The sequence below is a fragment of the Lampetra planeri genome, chromosome 1, assembly GCF_965212315.1.
Source record: "Lampetra planeri chromosome 1, kcLamPlan1.2.h2, whole genome shotgun sequence".
Classification (NCBI taxonomy): Eukaryota; Metazoa; Chordata; class Hyperoartia; order Petromyzontiformes; family Petromyzontidae; genus Lampetra; species Lampetra planeri.
The window spans coordinates 2,005,010-2,028,404 of NC_136107.1; the positions used below are offsets into that span (position 1 = coordinate 2,005,010).

General features: G+C 54.6%; 2 protein-coding genes across 3 annotated transcripts in view; one reads left to right on the forward strand and one right to left on the reverse strand.

The window, feature by feature from the left end:
* The window catches only part of LOC144726318 (prolow-density lipoprotein receptor-related protein 1-like), a 267,656-nt gene that overhangs the window by 51,217 nt on the left and 193,044 nt on the right, over positions 1-23,395 (reverse strand). For both annotated transcript variants that reach the window (XM_078605048.1, XM_078604959.1), the window contains exons 30-49: positions 22,635-22,862; positions 21,931-22,105; positions 20,581-20,675; positions 20,254-20,403; positions 19,558-19,698; positions 18,911-19,039; positions 17,336-17,467; positions 17,087-17,221; positions 16,802-16,931; positions 16,138-16,264; positions 15,516-15,667; positions 15,176-15,300; positions 14,050-14,430; positions 5,686-5,875; positions 4,918-5,122; positions 3,822-4,014; positions 2,526-2,651; positions 1,810-1,938; positions 699-818; positions 219-332 (exon numbers count right to left, since the gene is read on the reverse strand). In XM_078605048.1, coding sequence (XP_078461174.1) covers positions 219-332; positions 699-818; positions 1,810-1,938; positions 2,526-2,651; positions 3,822-4,014; positions 4,918-5,122; positions 5,686-5,875; positions 14,050-14,430; positions 15,176-15,300; positions 15,516-15,667; positions 16,138-16,264; positions 16,802-16,931; positions 17,087-17,221; positions 17,336-17,467; positions 18,911-19,039; positions 19,558-19,698; positions 20,254-20,403; positions 20,581-20,675; positions 21,931-22,105; positions 22,635-22,862 — 3,177 coding nt within the window. The remainder of the gene's footprint in view (positions 1-218; positions 333-698; positions 819-1,809; positions 1,939-2,525; positions 2,652-3,821; positions 4,015-4,917; positions 5,123-5,685; positions 5,876-14,049; positions 14,431-15,175; positions 15,301-15,515; positions 15,668-16,137; positions 16,265-16,801; positions 16,932-17,086; positions 17,222-17,335; positions 17,468-18,910; positions 19,040-19,557; positions 19,699-20,253; positions 20,404-20,580; positions 20,676-21,930; positions 22,106-22,634; positions 22,863-23,395) is intronic.
* LOC144723033 (galanin receptor type 1-like) lies at positions 8,355-12,061 on the forward strand. The gene is made up of 2 exons (XM_078601562.1): positions 8,355-8,918; positions 9,221-12,061. Exons 1-2 carry the CDS (start codon positions 8,427-8,429, stop codon positions 9,908-9,910), a joined length of 1,182 nt encoding a protein of 393 aa, XP_078457688.1. The 5' UTR covers positions 8,355-8,426; the 3' UTR covers positions 9,911-12,061.

Below are 23,395 nucleotides of genomic sequence, written 5' to 3' on the forward strand. Positions count from 1 at the left end.
CCAGGTCGCTTCTGAAAAATAAACGAAGAGCCCAGTGGGCTTCACCTGGTGAACATAGTGCTTATTTAATTACCTTTTCTGCATTTTGCACTCCTATCGTGCTTTTGTATTGTTTGTTGTTGTACCGTTCTGACCCGCCCCTACTGGACATCTGTTGAAAGGAGCTTCATGGCTCATCGGATTCCTCCTGATGCTGGCTTGGGATCCGCACGACGTACCGCAGCCGACCTCGTCCGAGACGTCGTCGCAATCCACCAGCTGGTTGCAGCGCGTAGCGTTGGGGAGGCACACGCCATTTCCGCAGCGGAACTCATCGTCCGCGCACGTCGCGTCTGTGACGCACGCAAAGCCAACACACGCGCGTGCAAAAGTCAGAGAAGGGCTCCCCCCGAGTCCGCGTGCCTGGCCCGGCGGCGTTCACGTGCCACGCCACGACCTTCAGCCCCCGGAGCCGTTCACCTCGCAAGACGGCGCGCAAAGCGGCCGAATATTTTACCGGCGAAACATTTTTTTCCAACCGCCGTGAGGAATAGCGGGTGAATTTGCTTACAATTATAATAGCGTCGGCCCAATGAATTGGTGTCAATTTTCTTTTAGATGGCGGCCGGGGTGCATTGTGTCATTGTTCCATGTGTGTGTGTGCAACGCACGATTGCATCGCTAGGCAAGGGCCTAATCGAAAGGGGCTTTCCTCTCACTTTTGCAGGAAGTTTCATCCGAGTTGTCTGCACAATCGTTCACGCCATTGCACCATTTCTCATGCTCCATGCACCGGCCGTTGAGGCATTTCTTGTAGCCGCTCTTGCACTGACGGTTTTCTGCAATAAAGAGAAGGAAGTGACGAGTGCTCCGCGTGTGACGTAGCACAGGAAAAAAATGGTCAAGTTCACGACCCACTCCAGTTCATGGCCAAGTAAAAACCCCACAATGGAGCAATGTGACAATGCAGTTTTAACAACGTACGGCAAAGCGTGCAATCATGGCATGTACAAAAGCTCTCGGACTTACCCAAACCACCAGCAACAACAGAACTGCACGCATGGCCATTTTGTCGTGGAGACCGCCAACTCACAGAGTTGACGAAAGTTGGCCACCCCCAACAGGCAGGAGTGAAAGGGAAGCACAACTGTCGACTGGTGTTAGGACTCACCAGTACAGTACGTCCATCAATGTTTGCTGCTGCAATAAGCCACTGGGAAACCCCCTAAAAATGTGGCGAGGACGAACATTTACACCTCGGGGACCTCATTAGTACTCGCCCAAAACGACTGTGACAGCGTCCTCAAAGTGTTGCGATTCTTAACCGAGGCTCGTGCAAGGGTTACGTCTCGTGATCATCGGTGCACGCTCGCGCACCCGGCACGCACCGACGGGGGCGTCTCATTCGGTTCCCGTTGACTGTTGTTTGGATCACAGATGCGAAAAAAGCGACCCCATCTTTTACAACGCCCCCTCATTCACCACCGACGCCGCCACGGCAGGTTCCACTCTGCCCGGGGGCCACGGAACATTCTGTCGGCGCCACTGAGCCACGGCCAAAGATGCCGTTTGGGGGTGGGCGAGGTTGCCCGGACGCCCGCGACGCCCACCGCGGCTGCGACCCCCCGGCACGGGCAAAGCGGTTGGCTCTCGAGCGGCGCTCGGATTTGTAGCTGCCGTCAGTGAGGCTGCCGTGATTTTGAGATTTAATTTGCGCTCCTTGGGGGGCGAGGGGGTGGGAGGGGGGGGTTTGAGTAAATCCTGGTGGGTGGCGGGGGGAGGGCATTGTGGGCAGCGGAGGAGCGTGGGTGAGGAGGAAGAGGGGCGTACCGCAGTAGAGGGACTTCTCGTCCGACTTGTCCTTGCAGTCGGGCACGCCGTCGCACGTCAGGTAGAAGCGGATGCAGTCGCCGTTGGTGCACTCGAACTCGGTCTGCAGGTCGCACCACTTGCCCTTGGCTTGGGTACCCCCCCCCCCCGCCCCCCGGAGGGCCAACGCAGAATTACGCAGCGGCCACAGAGAAGACGTTCGGTGAGGTCGGACGTAATGTCTCCTAGGTCACAGTCTTCAAGTCTGGGAGCAAAAGGCTTCTGCTCGTACGTAAAATGAGCAATGGGTGGCAAAAACTGAATATGGCGGTCGAGGTGCTCACGGAGAGTGACATCACTTGGGCAGCCCGAGACTCGCGATGAATGTTATTGTTTCCAGGTTAAATGCCTGGAGTGAAGCGGAGTCACCGATTGTCAAAGTCCTTCTCAACCCCCATGATGTTGTAATTGGAAGCGAGTCAGTGGATTAACATTTCTTACTCATGAGCTACGGATGACATTTCCCATCTTAACGTTACCCACAACTCTACGGTCACAAAATGAACACGTTACCCTTTCAAGCTGCTCGTCATTATGAATAAATACGATACACGTGCAACCGAATGTACTCCAAAGCGGCGTTCACGGGACTCTGCTCAGCCCTTTGCATGCCGTACCCACGCACCTCACACCCACGCACCTCACCCCCACGCATCTCACTCCCACGCATCTCGTACCCACGCATCTCGTTCTGTCCACCAGCGTCCGCTCCCCGCGGCACTGGCATGTCACCTCGCCGTACTCATCCAGCAGACACAGGTCCTCGCACCCCCCATTCGCGTGCTTGCACGGCGAGAGCATGCCTGCGTGCGCACAAAAAAAGACAATGATCCCCCGCGTAGCCTGAACAGACTGTTGGGGCAAGTGTTGTTAATGAGTAGCAGCACCTATGAAGGCCGGCACGGCGCAAGAGGGGGTGGGTGGTCAGCACCAACCACGCCGGACCAACTTTGTTTGCCCAGTGGCGATGTTTACACACCACATCCAGGTACTCGTTTGAGGCCGAGTCGACCTAGGGGAGGCCCAGGACCGGTTCAGGTCTTTGTCTCTGCTGCCGGCCGTGAGCGGGATTCGAACTCGGGTCTCCGACAGGAGGTGCCGCCTGCTCTCGCCACGCCGCACGCGATGCCCAAAGGTGCCAGGGTTTGGTAGCCGCCAGAGTTGCCAAGTGAGAGGTGGCGATCAAACGACCGCGTGGCATCGTGACATTGCAGCATTGACACTGGATGAGGTAATTCACTTGAATGGAGCGGATGCACTTACGGGCGTTTAAGAGGCCGTGGTTGCAGTGGTCAGAAGACTGGACTTGCCAACCCTGAGGTCGACGGTTCGACCTCCAGGCGTGGCAGTGGAAATAATCTGATTTTTTTTAAATGCTCCCCCCCCATCCCTGTCCGCCCAGCAAGATAAACGGATTTAATCGATCAGCACATGCCACGTGGTGGGGTAACGTGTGGGTGGCTCCCACCTCTTCCAAAGACGCCGGGCCTGCATGGAAGAAATCGCCACGAATCCCCTTTCAGAGGGGCTCTCTCCAGAGCGTCCCTCGAGCGGAGGAGGTCCCTTCCCAGTTTAACACGTAGCAGGCTTTCGCGACCAATATTATTCATAATCAACGTTTTTGGGTTTAGATCGCGTTACTTATAAATGTGTCGTAACCCTCCACCACCCGACACGGCCAATCAGTAAAAAAGTGTCACGTTGACAAAAGACATATAGTTCACTGCTTTAGCCCACCGGTGTGTTGAAGCGTGTAACCACAACATTTACAATTTTTTGAGTACGACGTTTCGATGGTAATTGCATCCAGCATCATCGGACAATTCTGGCGATCTAACCAAAAAACTTTGATTACGAGGTCCCTTCCCGCCAGCGAGCAATTGCAGGGCTGCACCTTTGCCTTGAACCCTCTATGAAGAGGCCGTCCAAGGGCTGGGTCCCACAAAAGGCGGCGGCAGGGCCCAGAAACTCACAGCTGTTGGTGTCGTTGGCCAGCGCGATGATGCCCATGGGCTGCTGGCGAAGGCCCCAGCGCAGCAGGGTCAGCTCCTCGCCCGTGTACTTGTTGGCGCGCAGCACGGCGCGCCGCACCCAGTCCGTCCAGAACAAGAAGTCGCCGTACACGGCCAGGCCAAAGGAATGCGTGGGCTCCGACTGGATGATCACCTGAGACGCACGGGGAGAGGGAAATGAAGAGAGGGACACGGAGGGAAGTAAGACACGCGGGAAGTCATCCCTTGCAAAGCCTTGACTTAAGGCCCTCTCTAAATATAAAACAGGATACAAGGATTGGCTTCGACATGAAGGAAGTGAATACATATGGAGTGGCCCAAGGGATGGGACGTGGAGATGGGGAGTGGACCACTGCACTACGGGATCGTGGGAGCTGCTGGCCTCGGCCTGTAAAGGTTTCTTTTTATCCAGCAGTGGATTGATCATGGCTGACAACGATGAAAAAAGTGAGCGGAGGTTGAGAGCGGAAAATGCTTCCCAGAGTGCACAAAGCTGTAGTGTGCAGAGCTGGGTGTACAGCAGAGGGAACATGGGAGTATGGCGAAGGCTGTCAGGGATTCATGACAATAATTATTTGAGCCAAAGTGCTCGCCACATGTTTACAGCAAATACCTTGATGGTCTCGGCAAGGAGAATAAACAGTCAAACGAGCCGCAGTCATCTTTGCGGATTTCGGCTCACCATCGAACAAAGACGGGCACTGCATCGTGCACTTTCAGATATGCTCTTGCGGCCGTCTGGAACGCTCTTACTTTCGATATTGGGAAGCCACTGGAGCAATGCACTGTTAAATCATCATCTAGATTGAAAAGGCATTTCTTTAGAACTGCTTTTTGTGTTTGGTGTGTTGCCCTTCCCCCGCACCTCCGATTAGCACGGTTGGCTACGTACGGCGCTAAAAAAGTTCAACTTACTGTACACGTACACAAGAACGGTAAAATGCTGTCCTTCTCAGGGATGGGGAGGGGGGGTTGAGGGACGGACGGGCGTGATGGGGGGGGGGGGCAGAGGGGGTGTGGGGCAGGGGAAGAACGCGGAGAAGAAGACGGCACTCACGTAGCGGTGAGAGCCATCGTACTCGCAGCGTTCGATTTTGTCGAGGGTGGTGTCAGAGAAGTAGATTTTTTCCGTGCGGTGGTCTATGGCCAGGCCGTTGGGCGAGCGGATGTTGCTGTTGACGATCACACGCACGCTGGAGCCCGACAGGGAGGCACGCATGACGCTCGGCCTCTGCAAGTTCCAGTTGGTCCAGAACATGAGGCTGCAAAATCGAGTGTGGATTAGCACCGCTGGCTATGTGTACGGTGCGAAAGAAGTTAAACGACATGCAACGCTGTGTGACCAGCGAACGCAGTGCACTCATGATGAAAGTGTGCAGCAGCAGCAGCAGCAGCGGCAGCCTCCGACAATTGATTCTGTAAAAATAGGCGTTCGTTCATCACGGCATAATGTTAAACAATTACCTGTCACCTCCATTTTGTGTACTCATCAGTGAATATTTGGAGAGCTACATTTTAGTTCACTCGAGGCTACACGCTTTTTAGTTTTAACCGAGTTAAATTACATTTGCCACGCTAATGGCATTTCAGTCATCGATAATGAAGTTATAAAAAATCGCTTCATAAATACAACACATTTTTTCTCTCCAAATAAATAGCGCACAGATTAGTGGAACAGCCTCGCGTGCATTTTTTGTACGCCAATGTCAAGACCCTGCCATGGGCGTGATGCCACGACTCTGCCACGGGGGTGACACCCACGACCCTGCCACGGGGATGATGCCACGACTCTGCCACGGGCGTGACGGCGCGACCGGGTGCTCACTCGAGGCACTCGTCCATGGCAAAGGAGTGCGGGTGGTCGTCGGCGAACAAGGTGACGATGGTCTCGCGCTTGAACGCGCCGTGCCGGGACTGATTGAGCGAGTGGCGCACGATGGTGGGCGTGGTGTAGCTGGTCCAGTAGAGTGCGTCCCAGCCCTGATGGTACGCCAGCCCTTCCACCGAGCCAACGTCTACCAGGGTCGAAGGGGGAGGGGTGGATGATGACGTCAAAATCACATAAACAGGCACACACACAGAGGCCATATAAAATTGATGGGGGGTGGAGGGGGGGTCACCTCCGATTAGCACGGTCGGCTACGTACGGTGCGAGCACCCATTAAGACCTGCATTTGCACGATGGGGTGGTGTTATTAGCACCACACATGGCCATCTTCGACTCCCCGGGGCTGATATTTATGCACGGCACAAGATACTCACTTCACCTGACCTAGGAGAGGGTGCGGAACTGGGCTAACTTGCATTCGAATCAGAACCTTTCGTTATCCTGGAGAAATCCATGACAAAAATATATTATACAATGCCAGGAGTCAAACTCACAAAGAGGCACGTACGAGCACACGCATGCATATCCATGCACACACAGATAGTTACAGGCACACGGAATGGCACACGGAATCAGAAAAAGGCACACGCACATGAAAACAAACGTAACGGAACCAATCTAGATTTGAACGTAACAGAACCAGATAACAAAGAGAGAGAGAGAGAGATCTCCCCCTCCCCCACAGCCATTAAAATGTTGGAACAAAGTAATATCAGCGAGCACCCTTTTAGGATGGCAACGTGCTCAAGTGAGTGGCGTGGTCGAGACCATGCCCTCCAGGTCGCTACCGTTCAATGGCTGCATCAGGAGCTCGTTGATTTGTTTTCACCTCGTGCGAAAACATTTCACACGTACAGCGCTTTGTGTGATTTTTCAATGAAAGACGCTGTTATTAAAACAATAGATATGATCATCATTGTAATTACGATTTGTGATTGAGTCTTAGATAGGCAGAGAACAAGTTGAGATATCCACGAGCCAAAATAGAATCCATGGCAGGATGCTAATCAGTGCGCCTCGGCTCACCACAATAATATTATACATACAGAGACAGAAACCCGCACGTCCGATTAGCACGGATGGCTACGTACGCACGTCCGAGTGTAAACTTCACAGGAAGTTAATGGAAAAAGACTCGCGACCCAAGGGGAGTGGGGGGCGTGGAGCTGTAAGACATCGACCCAACCAGTAGGCGTGGGCGGTGTTTGGACACATTTCTTGCGTAATTTGCGGTGCTGCGCGCTTGGGATTAAATGTCAAGAAACGGAGCCACACCGAGAGTCGCAACGCCTCGGCTTCTGCTTCGGAGGTACAAAGAACGCGGCGTCTCGTCAAAGGCTCTGGGAGGAGGGCCTGCCGAGGGCGTGCGGGAACAATCGCGCGTCGCATCCTTCCTCCAATCCCTCTCCGTTCACAATTCGCTTGTTGCTCAGCTGCTGTGCGAACCTCGTGAACATTTTAAACATTACCCGCGCTCAGATAATAGCACCTCCACGCGAGATGCATTCCCACAACCGTACGGATTGCAACCCATGTCATCTCAGTCAACGGTTACGTCTTTCTTACAAGCAAATTGCGTTCAATAGTTTGAAGCCAGACAAATAATTTAAACACAAAAATGAACTGACAAGGCATTTTTTTTTTCCATTAGCAATGTTCTCCAGCGAGACGGGCTCAGTTTCAGAAGCCTTTGCATTTTGAAAGCAACGCTTATAACAGCAAGAATGGACCTTTACAATTTGCTGAATATTTGACAAATTCCCAGCACAGACTCAATTAGCTTTAACAACTCTACGGAGGGAGACGTTCCCAAAACAAGGGCCGTGTAAAAAAAAAAAACTTATTTCAATGTTACGAGGGGAGGAAAAACAGCACGTGCCAAGGGGCGCACTCCCGAAGCTGGGGACTGGTACGGAGGACCTCGGGCTGGGGCGGGTGGGCAGGAATAGATGACTTATTAAATCCTGCTGCATCCCATCACCTCCTGCCACAACGGGTGAACATCGGCGGCGGTGTGGAAGCGAACAAACGGCCCCGGCAAGTGTCGGCGCGGCTCCTTTGAGCGCTTGTCTGGCCGGCGGACACAGAGGTCTCGCGTTCTCTCGGCGAAATTTCGCCGTCTTTATTCCCACCGGTCAACACCGGTCGCCGCGAAGGTGGAAACAACGTTTGGAAGGAGTTGCCAACCGAGGCTTTACCCACGGGGAGAAACTACTGAAAGGCAAGTCGTTGGGCATTAAAAGTTTGTTTAATGTAGCTTCACAGGCATACGGGAGGTTACTCGTCAACGGGAAAAATAAACAGAACGGTGCCCGTTTATGGACATGATCAGCTTGCAAGAGGGCAGTAAAAAAGGGGGCCAAAGTTCGCAATTTCGGCTCCGGCCAGCGGTGGACGAAGCCGAAGGCGAGCCAAGCCAGCGGGAAGGCTGTGGAGCAGCCACCGTCGCCAATATCGCCGCTCGACCCCAAGCGCTTTGGGGGGGGGGAGGAGGGGCGCGGGGGAGCTCAGCAGTAAACCAGCCACCTCAGCCAGCGCCGGTGGGAAAAGCGGTGAAAATTTCACCGCCATGAAAAACCAAAGTTAAGCAACAACAACAACAACAACAACAACAAAAAGGTGGTCGACTTTCAAGTTTCATCGGCGAGCAGTCAACCGACACCCGCACGGGTTCGACGATGGAGGGGACCAAAATGGCCATCGCGTCGACGGACGTCAGCACTTCGGCACCTGTCGCCCACACGGCGGCGGCGTCCGGAGCCACGGTGGCGACGGCGTCGGCGTCGGCGGCGGCGTCGTCGTCTTGGAGCGGCGTAGCGATCCCCACCCTGGACGCGGCGATCCTCGTGAGCGGCGTCTTGGGCCACGCGCTGGTCGTCGTCATCCTGTCGTGCAAGCGCCGGAAAGGGCTCAGCGGCAGCCGCACCGACGTACTGCTGCTGAGCCTCAGCGTCGCCGACCTCACCCAGCTCGCCTGCCTGCCGTTCAACTCCGCCTCCATCGTCCTGCACGAGTGGATCTTCGGCGCTGCGCTCTGCAAGCTGTTCAGCTTCCTGGCCACGGCGTGCACCTCGGCCAGCGTGTTCACGCTCACCGTGCTCTCTCTCAACCGGTCAGTCCCCCCCCCCCTCCTCCCTGTGCTGCGCCGTTTTGTTCGGGAGCGCGCCAGAGTGGAATAATGCCTCGAAACGCGGTCAACTTATTCTAACATGGTAACACGCAAAAAAATAAGTCTTTGCGCAAAGTGAGAAGAGGTGAATCACTGGCTTCTTTCGCACCGTACGTAGCCAATCATGCTAATCAGAGGTTGCGAACCGACGGCTCGCCGTCACGGATGCCTCCTTACAGAGGGCCAATCCGCGTCGTAGGAATGTAACATTTCCAGGAATGACTCGGGGAAGCTGAGATATGAATGCTGCTCCGTGGATCGTTTAAGCGGTGGCACTCTTCGTGATTTTGCGATCGTGCCGAGCGCCCTGACGACCGATGGTGGCTTCGCAGGTACGTCACAGTGGCCCACGTGAGCTGGGCGTACCGCCTCTCGCGCTCGTGGGCCACGCACGTGACCATGCTCACGTGCATATGGCTCCCGGCGCTCGTCATCGCTCTGCCGCAGCCCATCTACAACAAGCTGCAAGTGGAGCCCCTGTACTGCCTGGCCATCCACATGGTGGACAACGGCAGCAGCCACATCGCCTACGCCTCCGTTCTGTTCGTCAGCTGCTTCGTCCTGCCGCTGCTCATTATCAGCTTCGCCTACTGCCGCCTCGTCTGCTACGTGAGCAAGCGTCGGCGCAGCCCATCGTGCGAGCTGCGGGCGTCGCGGGGCCCCGCCTTTGACAATTACAACCAGCGGCTCACCGTCACCGTTGTCCTGCTGGTGGTGGCCTTCGTGGTGTGCTGGCTGCCGTCGTACGTGGTCATGTACCTGACGGCGCTGGGCAAGCAGTCTCAACTGAACTTTGGGACGTTCATGCTGGCCCGCCTGATGTCCTTGACCAGCCTGGTGATCAACCCCTTCATCTACGCGTTCCTGTCCAGGCAGTTCCGCAGGGACCTGCGGGAGGTGTTCGAGAGCGGCGCGAGGTGCTGGGTGCCTCGGGGAAACGACGCCAGGGTCAATCCCTGCCCACGCGCAGACATTTGCGGCGACATGGCCTAGCGGGTTAAGAACGCTCGCCCGCTTGTCGCGAAGGCTCGCGAATGTTCAAAACGCCAGCCGCCCTGGCGGCTGAACTCACGGCGGGCTTCGAAGATCCCGTGACATCATTGACGGGAGCAGGCCCTTGTGTGCCAGTGTCGTGTGGCTCGAATTTGTGAAGAGATTTACCAGCAATTTACTGGAATAAAAATATGCAAGGCAAATCGTCGCCACCGACTTGGCAGGACCATCCTTTAAAGAAAGTGACGATAGTCTCTTTGAGGCTTTCGTGGGTAAATAACCGTAGTAGTAATAATAACAACAGTAAATGTTTTCATCCAAAAGCCGGGCACTGATCCTCCATTGCGACCAAAACAATTCACGGAATAAAATGTTAAATCATTCTTCACCCGAGGCTCCCACCTCAGCGGCGTGCACTTTAAACGCTGTCAAGCTGAAGGCACGGGGCGGGGGGGGGACGGTGCAGCAAATTCACGAGACTCCATCGATGCGGCTAATTACGGTCTCGTGAAGGCAGAAAACGGAGCAGAAACAATTCTCATCCGCCACTCTGTTTTGACAGGAGAAACAAAAAACCTGGGGGGTGAAAGGATATTTTAGGCATTTAAATGAGACGGGACATTTTTTTCTCTCTCTCTCGTAGCAATGATTGTTTATCTCCCGAAATGCTACTTGGCGACATCACCGCAAGCCCACGGTTTTGCTGCCAATAAGCCCATAAAACGGACGTCTTTAGTGCCATCTGCAAATGTTCTGCCTCGCTTGAAATGAACATGCCAGCAATTCATTTGTTAAATGAGTTGGCGTTTGGCTTGATGGCGGGTTTCTATACGGCGGGCGCAGAAATTCACCGATGTGCAAATAATGATCCATCAAGATCGTAAAGAGCAGGTGTTTACACGATCCCGCAGCTGGTAATGGCAGTGGCAGTAGACACGCAAGCACACAGACATACATCAAAGCTAAACCAAGTTAATTGCGATAATCTATTCTCACACATTTGCATATATTGCTAAGAAAAAATATTGAAATTAAATCCGCGTAAAGATTTGACAAGCCTGCCGGTTATAGGTTTGGACATAAACCAAAGACGTGCAGAAAATGTGCCAAATAATTAAAATTGTTAGTTCATTACCGACGCGATTGTGTGTTTAGCCCAATTATGCCAACATTGTTACACGAGGCTTCCTGAATGTCCGTGTTTGTGTGAGAAATTACGTGAGGTGTCGTACCTGTGTACGTGATTGCTTAATCACACCACGCGTTTATCCACACGGACATTAATAACTATCACACGAAGCACATTCTGACATAATTACTCTGAAATAGATGATGAATTTTGGGTTTATGAACAAAAAGGGCCAACTAAAACAAACACCTTGCAAGGGTGCAGCGTTGCATATATATACACGGTCCGTCACTTTATTATGCAAATTCTGAAGGCGGGAATCCAATTTCCCCAAATTCACTTTTAATTTTTTATTCCATTACGGCCAAAGCCGTTGAGGCTCGCATTTACACGAGGTTTCTCTCGCAAAGAATGCCGTCAGAGATTGACGGAGGTGCATGCGGGTATTGCGTTATCTGCCTCCTGCCAGAAATCTCTGCAGAGTCCGAGGCATCGTCCGAAAATCTGTTGGGCCAGTTCCTTTTGTTGACGCCCCACTCGTGTTTGATGAATCGTCGCTCGCAGCGAAAGGCGAGCGCACGCGCTCGGAGCAGCTCTGTAGGGTATGCGCCGAGCGCCGTTGGCGGCCAGATCAGGCGTCTCTGGATTCCTCATTCAGAGCCTTGTCGTGTTCCTGTTCGCTGGCGTCGTTCTCCCTGTAGCTCGCGCGAACGTCTTTGGACGCGCTGCGGTTTACGGGGGGGAGAAGGGGGGGTGCCGCTCGCGATGTAAACCGGACGCCCCTCGGCGGTCAATCCCATCAGAGAGACAGGACTCGGCGCAGGCTCCCGGGTGTCCAGGTTGAAGAAGCGTGTAATGGGAACTTGCACGACGGCAGGTTTCATCAACCAGGTGTGGCTAACAGAGTTTAGGAGCGTAAAATAGGTGGCACACACAGTTAACAGACACCTCCCCCCACCCCCCATGTGTGCTGCGGTCCAGTGCCTGTATCAAAAATAAATAAAGACTTTGCAACCTGCATCCAACACCTGTACTTTACTGTGCTTATGACTCAATATCGTGATCAGGTCGCAAGGGGGCGGGGGTGGGGGCAAGGTTACGCAATCCTGTGCCGCTCTCTGTGGCTTTGCCGTTCGGCAGTTCTTGCAGAGCGAAATATTTCCACGTCACGCTGAACACCACGTGGTGCAACCCATCACACGTCACGCTGAACACCACGTGGTGCAACCCATCACACGTCACGCTGAACACCACGTGGTGCAACCCACCACATGTCACGCTGAACACCACGTGGTGCAACCCAACACACGTCACGCTGCACACCACGTGGTGCAACCCATCACACGTCACGCTGAACACCACGTGGTGCAACCCACCACATGTCACGCTGAGCACCACGTGGTGCAACCCACCACATGTCACGCTGAGCACCACGTGGTGCAACCCACCACATGTCACGCTGAGCACCACGTGGTGCAACCCATCACACGTCACGCTGAACACCACGTGGTGCAACCCACCACACGTCACGCTGAACACCACGTGGTGCAACCCACCACACGTCACGCTGAGCACCACGTGGTGCAACCCACCACACGTCACGCTGAGCACCACGTGGTGCAACCCACCACACGTCACGCTGAACACCACGTGGTGCAACCCATCACACGTCACGCTGAACACCACGTGGTGCAACCCACCACACGTCACGCTGAGCACCACGTGGTGCAACCCACCACACGTCACGCTGAACACCACGTGGTGCAACCCACCACACGTCACGCTGAACACCACGTGGTGCAACCCACCACACGTCACGCTGAACACCACGTGGTGCAACCCACCACACGTCACGCTGAACAACACGTGGTGCAACCCACCACACGTCACGCTGAACACCACGTGGTGCAACCCACCACACGTCACGCTGAGCACCACGTGGTGCAACCCACCACACGTCACGCTGAACACCACGTGGTGCAACCCACCACACGTCACGCTGAACACCACGTGGTGCAACCCACCACACGTCACGCTGAACACCACGTGGTGCAACCCACCACACGTCACGCTGAACACCACGTGGTGCAACCCACCACACGTCACGCTGAACACCACGTGGTGCAACCCATCACACGTCACGCTGAACACCACGTGGTGCAACCCACCACACGTCACGCTGAGCACCACGTGGTGCAACCCACCACACGTCACGCTGAACACCACCACGTGGTGCAACCCAACACACGTCACGCTGAACACCACGTGGTGCAACCCACCACACGTCACGCTGAACACCACGTGGTGCAACCCATCACACGTCACGCTGAACACCACGTGGTGCAACCCACCACACGTCACGCTGAGCACCACGTGGTGCAACCCACCACACGTCACGCTGAACACCACCACGTGGTGCAACCCACCACACGTCACGCTGAACACCACGTGGTGCAACCCACCACACGTCACGCTGAACACCACGTGGTGCAACCCATCACACGTCACGCTGAACACCACGTGGTGCAACCCACCACACGTCACGCTGAACACCACGTGGTGCAACCCATCACACGTCACGCTGAACACCACGTGGTGCAACCCACCACACGTCACGCTGAACACCACGTGGTGCAACCCACCACACGTCACGCTGAACACCACGTGGTGCAACCCACCACACGTCACGCTGAACACCACGTGGTGCAACCCATCACACGTCACGCTGAACACCACGTGGTGCAACCCACCACACGTCACGCTGAGCACCACGTGGTGCAACCCACCACACGTCACGCTGAACACCACCACGTGGTGCAACCCAACACACGTCACGCTGAACACCACGTGGTACAACCCAACACACGTCACGCTGAACACCACCACGTGGTACAACCCACCACACGTCACGCTGAACACCAGCACGTGGTGCAACCCACCACACGTCACGCTGAACACCACCACGTGGTACAACCCAACACACACGTCGTCACGGAGTGTTGGTACTCACTGTCGATAACGACCTTGCGCTCCGTGCCATCCTCGTACACCTGCTGGATGTTCGCGAAGTGGATGTCGCTGAAGAAGATCCTGTGCCGTCCCCGGGCGGAGCCGGAGCGCGAGCGGTAGTCGAAGGCGAGCGCGATGGCGTTCTTCATGTGCTCCGCGTCCTCGAAGTTCCGCACGGGGGAGTTGAAGTTGCGCTCGTCGAAGAGGTGCACGCTCTTGAGCACGCTGCGCTCCGAGTAGAGCAGGTAGGCGTCGTGGGCGTCGCACGAGGCGCCGTCCGTCGCCAGCAGCCCGTGGGCGCAGGCGCATGCCCTCCGCCGGGCGCCCCGGTACAGGCACAGCTGCGCGCAGCCGCCGTTCTTCACCGCGCACACATTGGTGCCTGCGGTCGGCAGGGAGAGAGAGGGGGAGAGGAAGTGGCGCTGGCGAATCGGAAGAATGGGAATCTTTCATCTGGACCTGGACGGGGGAATCTGATGAGCTCGCGAAGCTCTTTTTTCGCAGACGTCCAGGGTGGGCGAGCGTCAGCAAGCGACGGTGTGAGGCAGCTCGGGAAGAAGCCTCTTTAACAAAGGGTCTGGCAATTACGACTGCGATTGCGTATTTCGTCGAATGAATGGGGAATTGCAGTGGAATCGTCATTGTGTAATCGCAGTTAACTTTGCTGCCGTCCTCGTAATTATCATTTACCGCGGGTGTGAGTTCTGGATCCGGGTTACAAACCAACTACAATATCTCGAGCTGCTTCGTCTGTCTTGAGCAGCTGCGCGTCGCTGTGGTCAGCGCTTGGCTCATCATGGGAAGGTTGCGAGTATAACGTCTGTGGAAAATCGCCGATGACTTGCCAATGGAAAGACTGGCCACTGCAATAGGGACTTTATCATTTATTTCCACCACTGGCTCAAGTGCTTGAGCAGGGAGACCCTCTCGACTTCGACCTAGAGAGGTGGTGTATAAGCATTTGGCAATGAAGCACAAATAATACTTGTCAGGCTTTACCTTTAACTGCTTTGAATTTGAGCATTGCAGGCATGCTTTGCTGTTGTGAATTAAAATGTTCTCCATTGTGCCCGTGTGGATGCGGATGTGCCATTTCGGGGTGTTTTCTTGGCCGCGTTTGCGATCACCTTTCTGCCTGTCCCTGTTGTACACCTTCAGCTCGTTCAGCTGAGTGCCGATCCCGGTCCTCAGGTCCACCGCGTCTGCCGCGTTGTCCTTGCTGCCCCTCTTGATGGAGCCGCCGTCTTGCATTCTGCACAGCGCGGGACAGTCACGACGACGAAGACGCGACGCGGTTTTAAGCATCTCCGATCAGCACGGTCAGCTGCGTAGGGTACGAACGGAGTTCAACGTACGTACGTACGTTGTTGAATGGTAAAATGGCGGCCGAGCCTTCGCGAAGGGATGCCCGTGCTGCAGCCCCCACAACGGGGCTTAGGCGTGGGGGCACAAAGGGAATCTGCTCACCGGTCGCTCCAGTAGATGTGGCTCCCGAAGACGGAGACGGAGAACATGTCGCTGGTGGTGGCGACGAACACCACATGCCGGTTGGCCCCCGTCTCCAGGTCGACGCGCTCGATCCTGTCCTTTTGCCCGTCGCACCAGTACAGCTTCCCCTCCTGCCGGGCCGAGTCGACGAGTAAAACTCAAGCCGCTGCGGCGGAGGGAGTCCCAGATGCAATCCCCGATGCGTTAAATCCTTCCCACCGTCGCTTCAATGGAGTTCGCAATCACTGGCTCTTAAAGCGGTTGCTTTTCGTTTGGCTTTCGACAAAGAAAGTAGTTCGACCGTCACGGTTGTCGAATGAAGGTTGGAGTTCGAGTTGTAGTGAAGAGGGAGTTGTTTCAAGTTGTCTAACGAGCAGATAACTACGTTTAGCAACGCGGGTGATGAAATCAGCGGGGCGCTGTGAGGGTGCTTTCAATAATTATTTCCAGCATAGACACACACACACCCACCCACACTCTGAAATGTGCGTGTTTGGGTAACGGGTCAGGATTTCACCAAAACAAAAATCGCTCACTTATCCATTTCAAACCCACGGGGAGCGGTGTCATGCGCGCGAGCGGTGAGACTGCGGGGACCCACGTCGTAGTCGATGGAGATGCCGTTGGGCGACGCGATGCTGGAGTTCACGAGCACCATCCGTTCTGTGCCATCGAGCAGCGTGCGCTCGATGCGGGGGCTGAGCCCCCAGTCGGACCAGAAGAGGTAGCTAATGGGGGAAAAACACGTCACGAGGGTGCGCTCACGCACACACACGTATGTACGTATGTTGAACCTCTTTCGTGCGGGGGAATAACAATAAACTGAACACAAAGAAGCAGTTCTAAAGAAATTAGCTTTCAACCTAGATTTAAAGTGCATAGCTCCAGTGGCTTCCTAATATCGGAAGGAAGAGCGTTCCAGACGGCCACGGAAGCGCATCTGACAGTGACCGTCTTTGTTCGATGGCCAGCCAGACGCCGCTGCTGCGAGGATGACTGGAGTTCGCGTGATGAAGGTTTATGCTCCTTGATGAGATCAGCAAGGTATTGTGGTTCATTTGTGGCAAGCACTTGTGTGTCATGAGCGCGACCTTGCAACAAATCTGTTTGGTAACCGGAAGCCAATGCAGCTCGGTGAGCTGCTTGACTTACAGCCCGTCTATTGACATGCACTACCACAACACACCCTGACCGACGCCACGAGGCAGACCGTGTCTCGAACGACGTCGCCGGTCGGAGCGGCGCTGTGAGCAGAGGTGCCGTACCCGTTCTGCGGGTGCACGGCGATGGCGCGAGGTTTGTCCAGCTCCTCCGACACGACCACGTATCGATACGAGCCATTCAGCCGCGCCACCTCGATCACGTCAAACCCGTAGTTTATCCAGTAGATGTTGCCTGCATGCGGCAAACAGCGCTTCGGTCAAAGTGGATTACTCACGGGTCGTTTAAACCTCCGCGTCAACGCGTGCACGGCTGGTAAGGAGACGCGGTCACACGTCATCCGCACAAGAAGCGAGGGAAGTCGGGCGTGGCCCGGGCTCGAACCGTACCGGCAATCCAGTCAACAGCAATGCCCTGCACCCGAGCCAGGCCGCCGGTGATGATGGCCTCCTTCCATGTCTGGTCTCGGTTGGATCGGAAGATGCTGCCCACCCTCATGTCCACCCAGTAAATGGTGTCATTGGCTACGCGTGGACAAAACAACACAGGAACAGAAAATGTCAGAAAAGCAAGACACGCTTTCCCTGCATGGCTCACCACCGTGCTGCCGTGACGGACGTGTGCACCTCGAGACCTACCTGCGTGGAAGTCGAGGCCCACTCCGGACGTGGTGCCCGAGATGGGCACTAGCGCCTCCGTCTTGTCGAACGGGTGCAGAGGGATGCCGCGTATGCCACTGTACACAGAGTACAGGAGGAAGGCACTGATGCCTGTCGACATGCACACAATCACGCACACACACACACACAGATACGTACACGTTATGCACTGCAGTGTATGTAAGTTGAACTTCTTTCGCACCGTACGTAGTCAACCGTGCCCACCGGAGGTGCTAAGTGACGTTCGTGAAAATCTCTTTCACGGAACACGATGGGGTTGATAAGAGTCTGCACCACGTGTATGCATGCCTGGCCACTTTCATTTCGTTAGTACTCATGCGTGTGACTCTACCGTACTGGGTTGTCATTTAGGCCCGGGTTGACCGTGAGGAGGCGGAAGCAATGTTTAGACACCGAACGCCACTTGTGTTGTTTGTTGTTTTAGTGGAATGCTAAGTGGAGTATCTGAACCACAGTCCACCTGCCTCTGACTCCAAACACGCTCAGGCAAAGGTCCCCGTGTGGTCATACAGTGCTGTTGAGGCAAGTGCTGTGAGCGAGCACCCTACGATTGCCGGCGTGGCGCAGGGGGTTGTGTGGCCAGCGCCATGCTGCCTTGTCTACTATACCCTACCAGGTACTGATTTAAGGCGAAGTCAATCGAAGGGGAAGACCAAAAACTGATTCAAATTAGCATCACCGATGTTGGCCATGGGCATAATTTAAAGTTAAGTTGCCGGTTTCATAGCGAAGTGCGTAAACCACGATGTCACCACTCTCAAGCATATAGTCAAACATGACCTTTTTTCCAACCACTCAAATGCATTGTACCTATAGTTTTTAAAATAATTTCCAAGGAGTAAAATCAACGAGAGATAAAGACAGGAAACATCATTATGACAATGGGACAGGAGCAGAGGGGCCTAGAGTGGTTTCTGCACTGATCACATTTCAGAATCAGGAACAATTTTCCGGCAGCCAGATCTGATTCGCATCTCACTTCCACAACTCTTGCTCAAGGCGCCAAAACAAAGCGTTCACAGTGCCGGCACCATCACGCGCGCAAGGACATTGCGAGAGCCTGCCTTGGCGTACGCCAGACCTTGGCGTATACACCAGATCACGGAAATGATTGATTCGATTTGATTTGCTTTTATTGAGGTTTGTAATAAGCGTCTGGCCCAAAAGCCGTTTTCACAAGAATGACTCGCGGAGAACCTTTGTGAAAGAAATACATTTTCGGTGAACAAATCGTAACGTTGCAGACGCCAAGTTGCAAACGCATTCAAGGAAGACAACATTCCAGTCATGGACCACTCGCGGAACACTGCCATGGAAGGCGCATCAACACCGAAGCACCAAATCGCTCCGAGTCCGTTCGGCGCACGTGCGTGGATGTTGTGCACATCACAAATATTGACGGATAAATCTGAGCGCCATCTCGAACGACCCGCCTCCACCGTCGCTGTTGCGCTGATTGGGAGGGAACAGAGGAGGGGGAGGAAGGAGGCCTCCGGGTAGACCGTGTGCGAGAGGCGTGGCCGGCGGACGCACCCTCGCAGGTCTTCTGGTCGGGCAGGAGGTTGAAACCGGCCGTGCAGCGGCACGTGGGCACGGGGTTGCCGGCACGAGGCAGGCACAGCTGGCTGCACTGCCCGTTCTGGTGGCTGCACTGGCTTTCCCCTAGGGAGCACGAGAACGGAGAACACGTGTACGCACGCACGTGCAAAATACACACATTCACTTGGTTGCCTCGATGGGAAAAATTCAATATAAAAAATTTGCAATGCGTTTAAAACCATGTCACTTACAGCACACAGTACTCAACAGCACCGTAAAGCATGCAAACTCTAATTTATATTCCGAATCACGTTTCTCTTTGGTTGTTTTTCTCAATATCTACCGTATGAAATGCGTTTATTTTTTGTTACATTTATTAACTCTGTAAACCGCTGTTGCTACATAATAAATAAAGAAGACCCGCAGCACCGTGACAGCAGTGCACGAGCTGGCGGCGAGAGGCATCCGTGCGCTCCGCCATATGTCGTGGTCGCCCCGTGACGCCCCATGTGCTACCATCCACGCGTCGCCGTTCCCCCGCTGCTCCGACACGGCCGCCCCACGCCCGTGTTCCGCGTGCGTTGCTCATTCTGCGCGACGCGCCGCGTCAGCCCCTCACATCCCCCGCACTCCGGGCTCACCCTTCTGTGCGTCGGGGTCGTACGAGCGCAGGTAGACGATGCCTGCGGTGCCGTTGCGCAGCACGTTTGGCTTAGAGCCGTCCTTCTTGCTGCACGTTCCCAGCTGCTCGGTGGCTGTGTTGGCCCACCAGAGCTCGCCGCCTGCCAAAGGGAGCCGGCGCCGCCGCCGCCGCCGCAACGATGGTCACCGCCAAACGACGACCGCGCGCCCGAGCCGAGACACGCTCATGCACGTATGCATGTTGAACCTCTTTTGCACCGTGCACAGTCAACCGTGTTCATAATGGAAGAGCAGTGGCAGCTAGTTTATCCGTTCTTGCCTGGCTGTATGCTTGGCCCTTTGAGACTCTCCTTACTTATTCCAACTGACCAACCTCATATAATCACACTTGGCCCTTTGAATAAGCTCGTCACCTCTCACCAATTGTCCTTACGCTTGCTTCGCACATCGCTGCGCCTTTGCGTAACACGCGGCAGGGTCTCTGCTCAAAAATAACATTTTCAAAAGCAAACAAAGACCGACGCTGCTGAAATTCCCCCAAAAAATCTCTTGAACCATTCATGCTCCTAACTATGCGAGCAACAGGGCATTTGCCTCTTCCAACGCAGCGAGTCGTGTTTTTAAAATAAACTCCCAGGAGGGCGGGGACGGGGCCAGATCTCCGTCTGGACGTGTGGAGGGGTGAGGGCGGTTACCCATGATGGCCAGGGCCGTGGGCTTCGTGAGCTTGCTCTTCATGGTCTCGATGGCCTCCAGCGTTGTGCCGTCCAGGTCGCAACGGTAGATGTTGCCAGTGTGGCCGCTGATCCAGTACAACTTGCCCTCATCGTAGTCGATAGAGAGCCCTGCGGGGGGGACACGTGACGCAAGCCGAGGACCCGCCGGATTTTAACGATGCATTTTCTTTAACTTTACAGCAAAACGAAACGAAACGATACGCCCCTCAGGGAGGCCGTAAAATTAACGTGATGAGCATCGGGCGGCGTCAGATGCCATTGGAGGTGCGCTGAAGGACGTCTCACCAATCGGGTCTCTCTGCTGGGTGTGCAGCACCTTCCAGCTGCTTCCGTCCATGTTGGCCACGTTGATGGTGTCTCCGTCTGTCCAGTACATCTTTCTAAGAGAGCCAAACACATCCGCGGGTAAAGCAAAAGACAAACGTTCGAGTGTCGAAAGGAACGTATTTACGGCTTAGACGGATCTCTCTGCCCGTTTGTTTGTTTGTTTGGACAGTGCTATCTCACAGCACAAAGGGACTGAGCTGGTGATTTGTCTCAAGCTGCAGCTGTAGATCCAGATAAGAGTCCTCGAACGTTCATTTCGGTAAAATGTGTGAAACGAGACTAAAATGTGTGAAATGCACATAGCCACGTAAACATCACTGCTGCAGTCAGTCAGTCACCATACCTCACATTTACTCTTGATGGTCATGCAAAAAAAAGATGACCACAATGCACTTCTTCAGGAATGGCTGAGTTTTTTTTTTTTTTGCATCAACCACAAAGGCTGTGTTGGTTTTTTGTGAATGTTTGAGTCTTGTTTGAAACTTATGACTGAAAAATGTATGAAGACAGTGGTATACTAAAACAATCATAATTTCCTAATGCTTCAAATTAACTGTACATGGCATAGCGATCGAGTACATCATGAAATACTATGACTGATACTCTTCTCTGGAGTGAAACACCCCCCCACCCCGCCCCCACCATCCCGCCCCCCCGCTGCCCCCCCACCTCGCCCCCCTCACCCAGCCCCGCCCTCCATGATGTTCGCATGCTTATGGGTCAGCACCGAATAAACATGGCGAGTGAAGCCTATTCCATTACACATTTGAGTACATTTTTTTGGCGAGCCGTGATCGGTACAAACGGACACAAGGACCCACGTGACCAACGCACACCGACGCAGGCACTGGTCAAGGCTTGGCTGAATGCACTGAACAATCTGGAAAAAAATGGGTACCACTCCGCGGGGGATTCAGCAGTCGTTGACCTACGAATAGACTCACCTCCCCGACGTAGGAATGTGGAGTTACTACCTCTGGCCCCGGGCTGCGTAGGCAGGAGATGAGCACCGCCTCAACGTTCGTTTGACACGGAAATAACAGCAGTAAACAGGCCTCGCACGTCCTCAGGGGTAAATGCTTCTCCCCCATCACCCGTGATATGAAAGGGACCCTCAAAGTGGCCCATGTGCTCGAGTCTCTGAGACCCCACAATTCAGTACTGAACGCATGGACGTTGAACTTCTTTCGCAGCGTACGGAGCCAACCGTGCTAATTCGAGGTTCGGGGAATCCGCAATCGGGGCAGGTTCCACAGAAGACAGTGGTGTCCTGCAAGGTAGATGCTGGGGTTTGGGGGAGTCCCTCACCCTCTGGCAGGGTTTAACACCAGACCCTGAGGCTTGTCCAGACCCTCTATCACCGTCGCCTTGAAGGAGCCGTCCAGGCGCGCCACGTTGATCTGCTTCTTGTTGTAGTCATAGCTGCTCCAGTAGAGGTTCCCTGAGATCCAGTCGACGGCCAGCCCGTGCGTGTTCGTCACATCTGAGCACAGGCACATGCGGGCACAGGCGGGCACAGCCACCCAGCTGCTGTGTGGTACTTGATAAATAAAATAGCTGCCCTTGAAAGCAGCATAACTTACGCATTCATGTAATCATTTACCGGGTGATCTAACGATTTTTCCAACAAAACAGGTGCAACGACCTAAACAAACTCAGATTACGCACCCAGCAGGGTTTCAATAGCCAGGATACCGAGGCAGGCACCGATGTGGGGGCCTATAGGCCAGCTACTGATAGTGAGTCGGAGAACGCAAGGCTAAACCTTTGAAGTCAGGTGTTGACCGTGGAAATTTTGTCGGACCTAGATGAAGGAAGAGCCGCGTGGGTGGCATCCTTGGCACGTTGACTATAATCAATTGTGGGCTTCGACGGTGGATCACAAACACTTCAGACTTCTTCTATCCGCGAGCGACGCACGATCGCCTTCTCCGAACCGCTCGTGGAAGGGCAAGCGGCAACGTGCGCCGGGTGGTGGTTGCGGCACGGCCCGGCGGCGCTCGCGAGCGCACCTGTCGTGACGATGGTCTCCACGCCGGTGCCGTTGATGAAGGCGCGCCTGATGGCGCGCGCGCGCACGTCGCTCCAGTAGAGGCGCCGCTCCGCCGCGTGGAAATCCACGGCGGTCACGTTTTCGATGTCGGGTACCGTGAGCGAGATGATGACGTTGAAATAGGGGTTGTCTGGGTCCACGCCGCGGATCTCCATCTGCCGGGCGTACAGCAGGAACTTCCAGTGCTCTGCATGCAACGGTACAGCACACAGCCGCAGCCCGCCCCGGCCGCCGTTAATAGCGCGTGGTCACGTGACGTGGCGGGAGCGGCACAAAGGGGGCGGCCGCGCCACCGCTGCCCGTCGCCCCCAACACAGCCGCCCTCGCTCCGCTTCAATATTCACTCGGAGAAAACGCACCAGCCTGTGACGTATAGTGAATGGATAACACAAATACATCAACAAGCACAAAGGTGAACGCGCTATAGGCTGGGAGAACTTGAGAAGGAGCAGACATTGCGTGTGGCTTGGTCGGTTGGGAGAACAAAATGGGCTTTGGTCAAGGCTAATTTCTTTAGAACCGCTTTTTGTGTTAAGTTTGTTGTCCTACCACCGCACCTCCGATTAGCTCGGTTGGCTATGTACGGTGCAAAGGAAGTTCAACATACGGTACATACATACATACAGTCGGTGTCTCACTGCTCAGACCTACATTTAGAGAGGCACTCATAGCCATCAATGGTCCTAAAAATGTGGTGAAAATCCACATTCCCATCGTCAC

What these genes read in the sequence shown, in the direction of transcription:
- LOC144723033 (XM_078601562.1), top strand. Translation starts at nt 8,427, where the DNA reads ATGGAGGGGACCAAAATGGCCATCGCGTCGACGGACGTCAGCACTTCG. An exon ending in TTGTTCGGGAGCGCGCCAGA is followed by an intron (nt 8,919 to 9,220) that starts GTGGAATAATGC and finishes GATCGTGCCGAG; the next exon opens with CGCCCTGACGACCGATGGTG.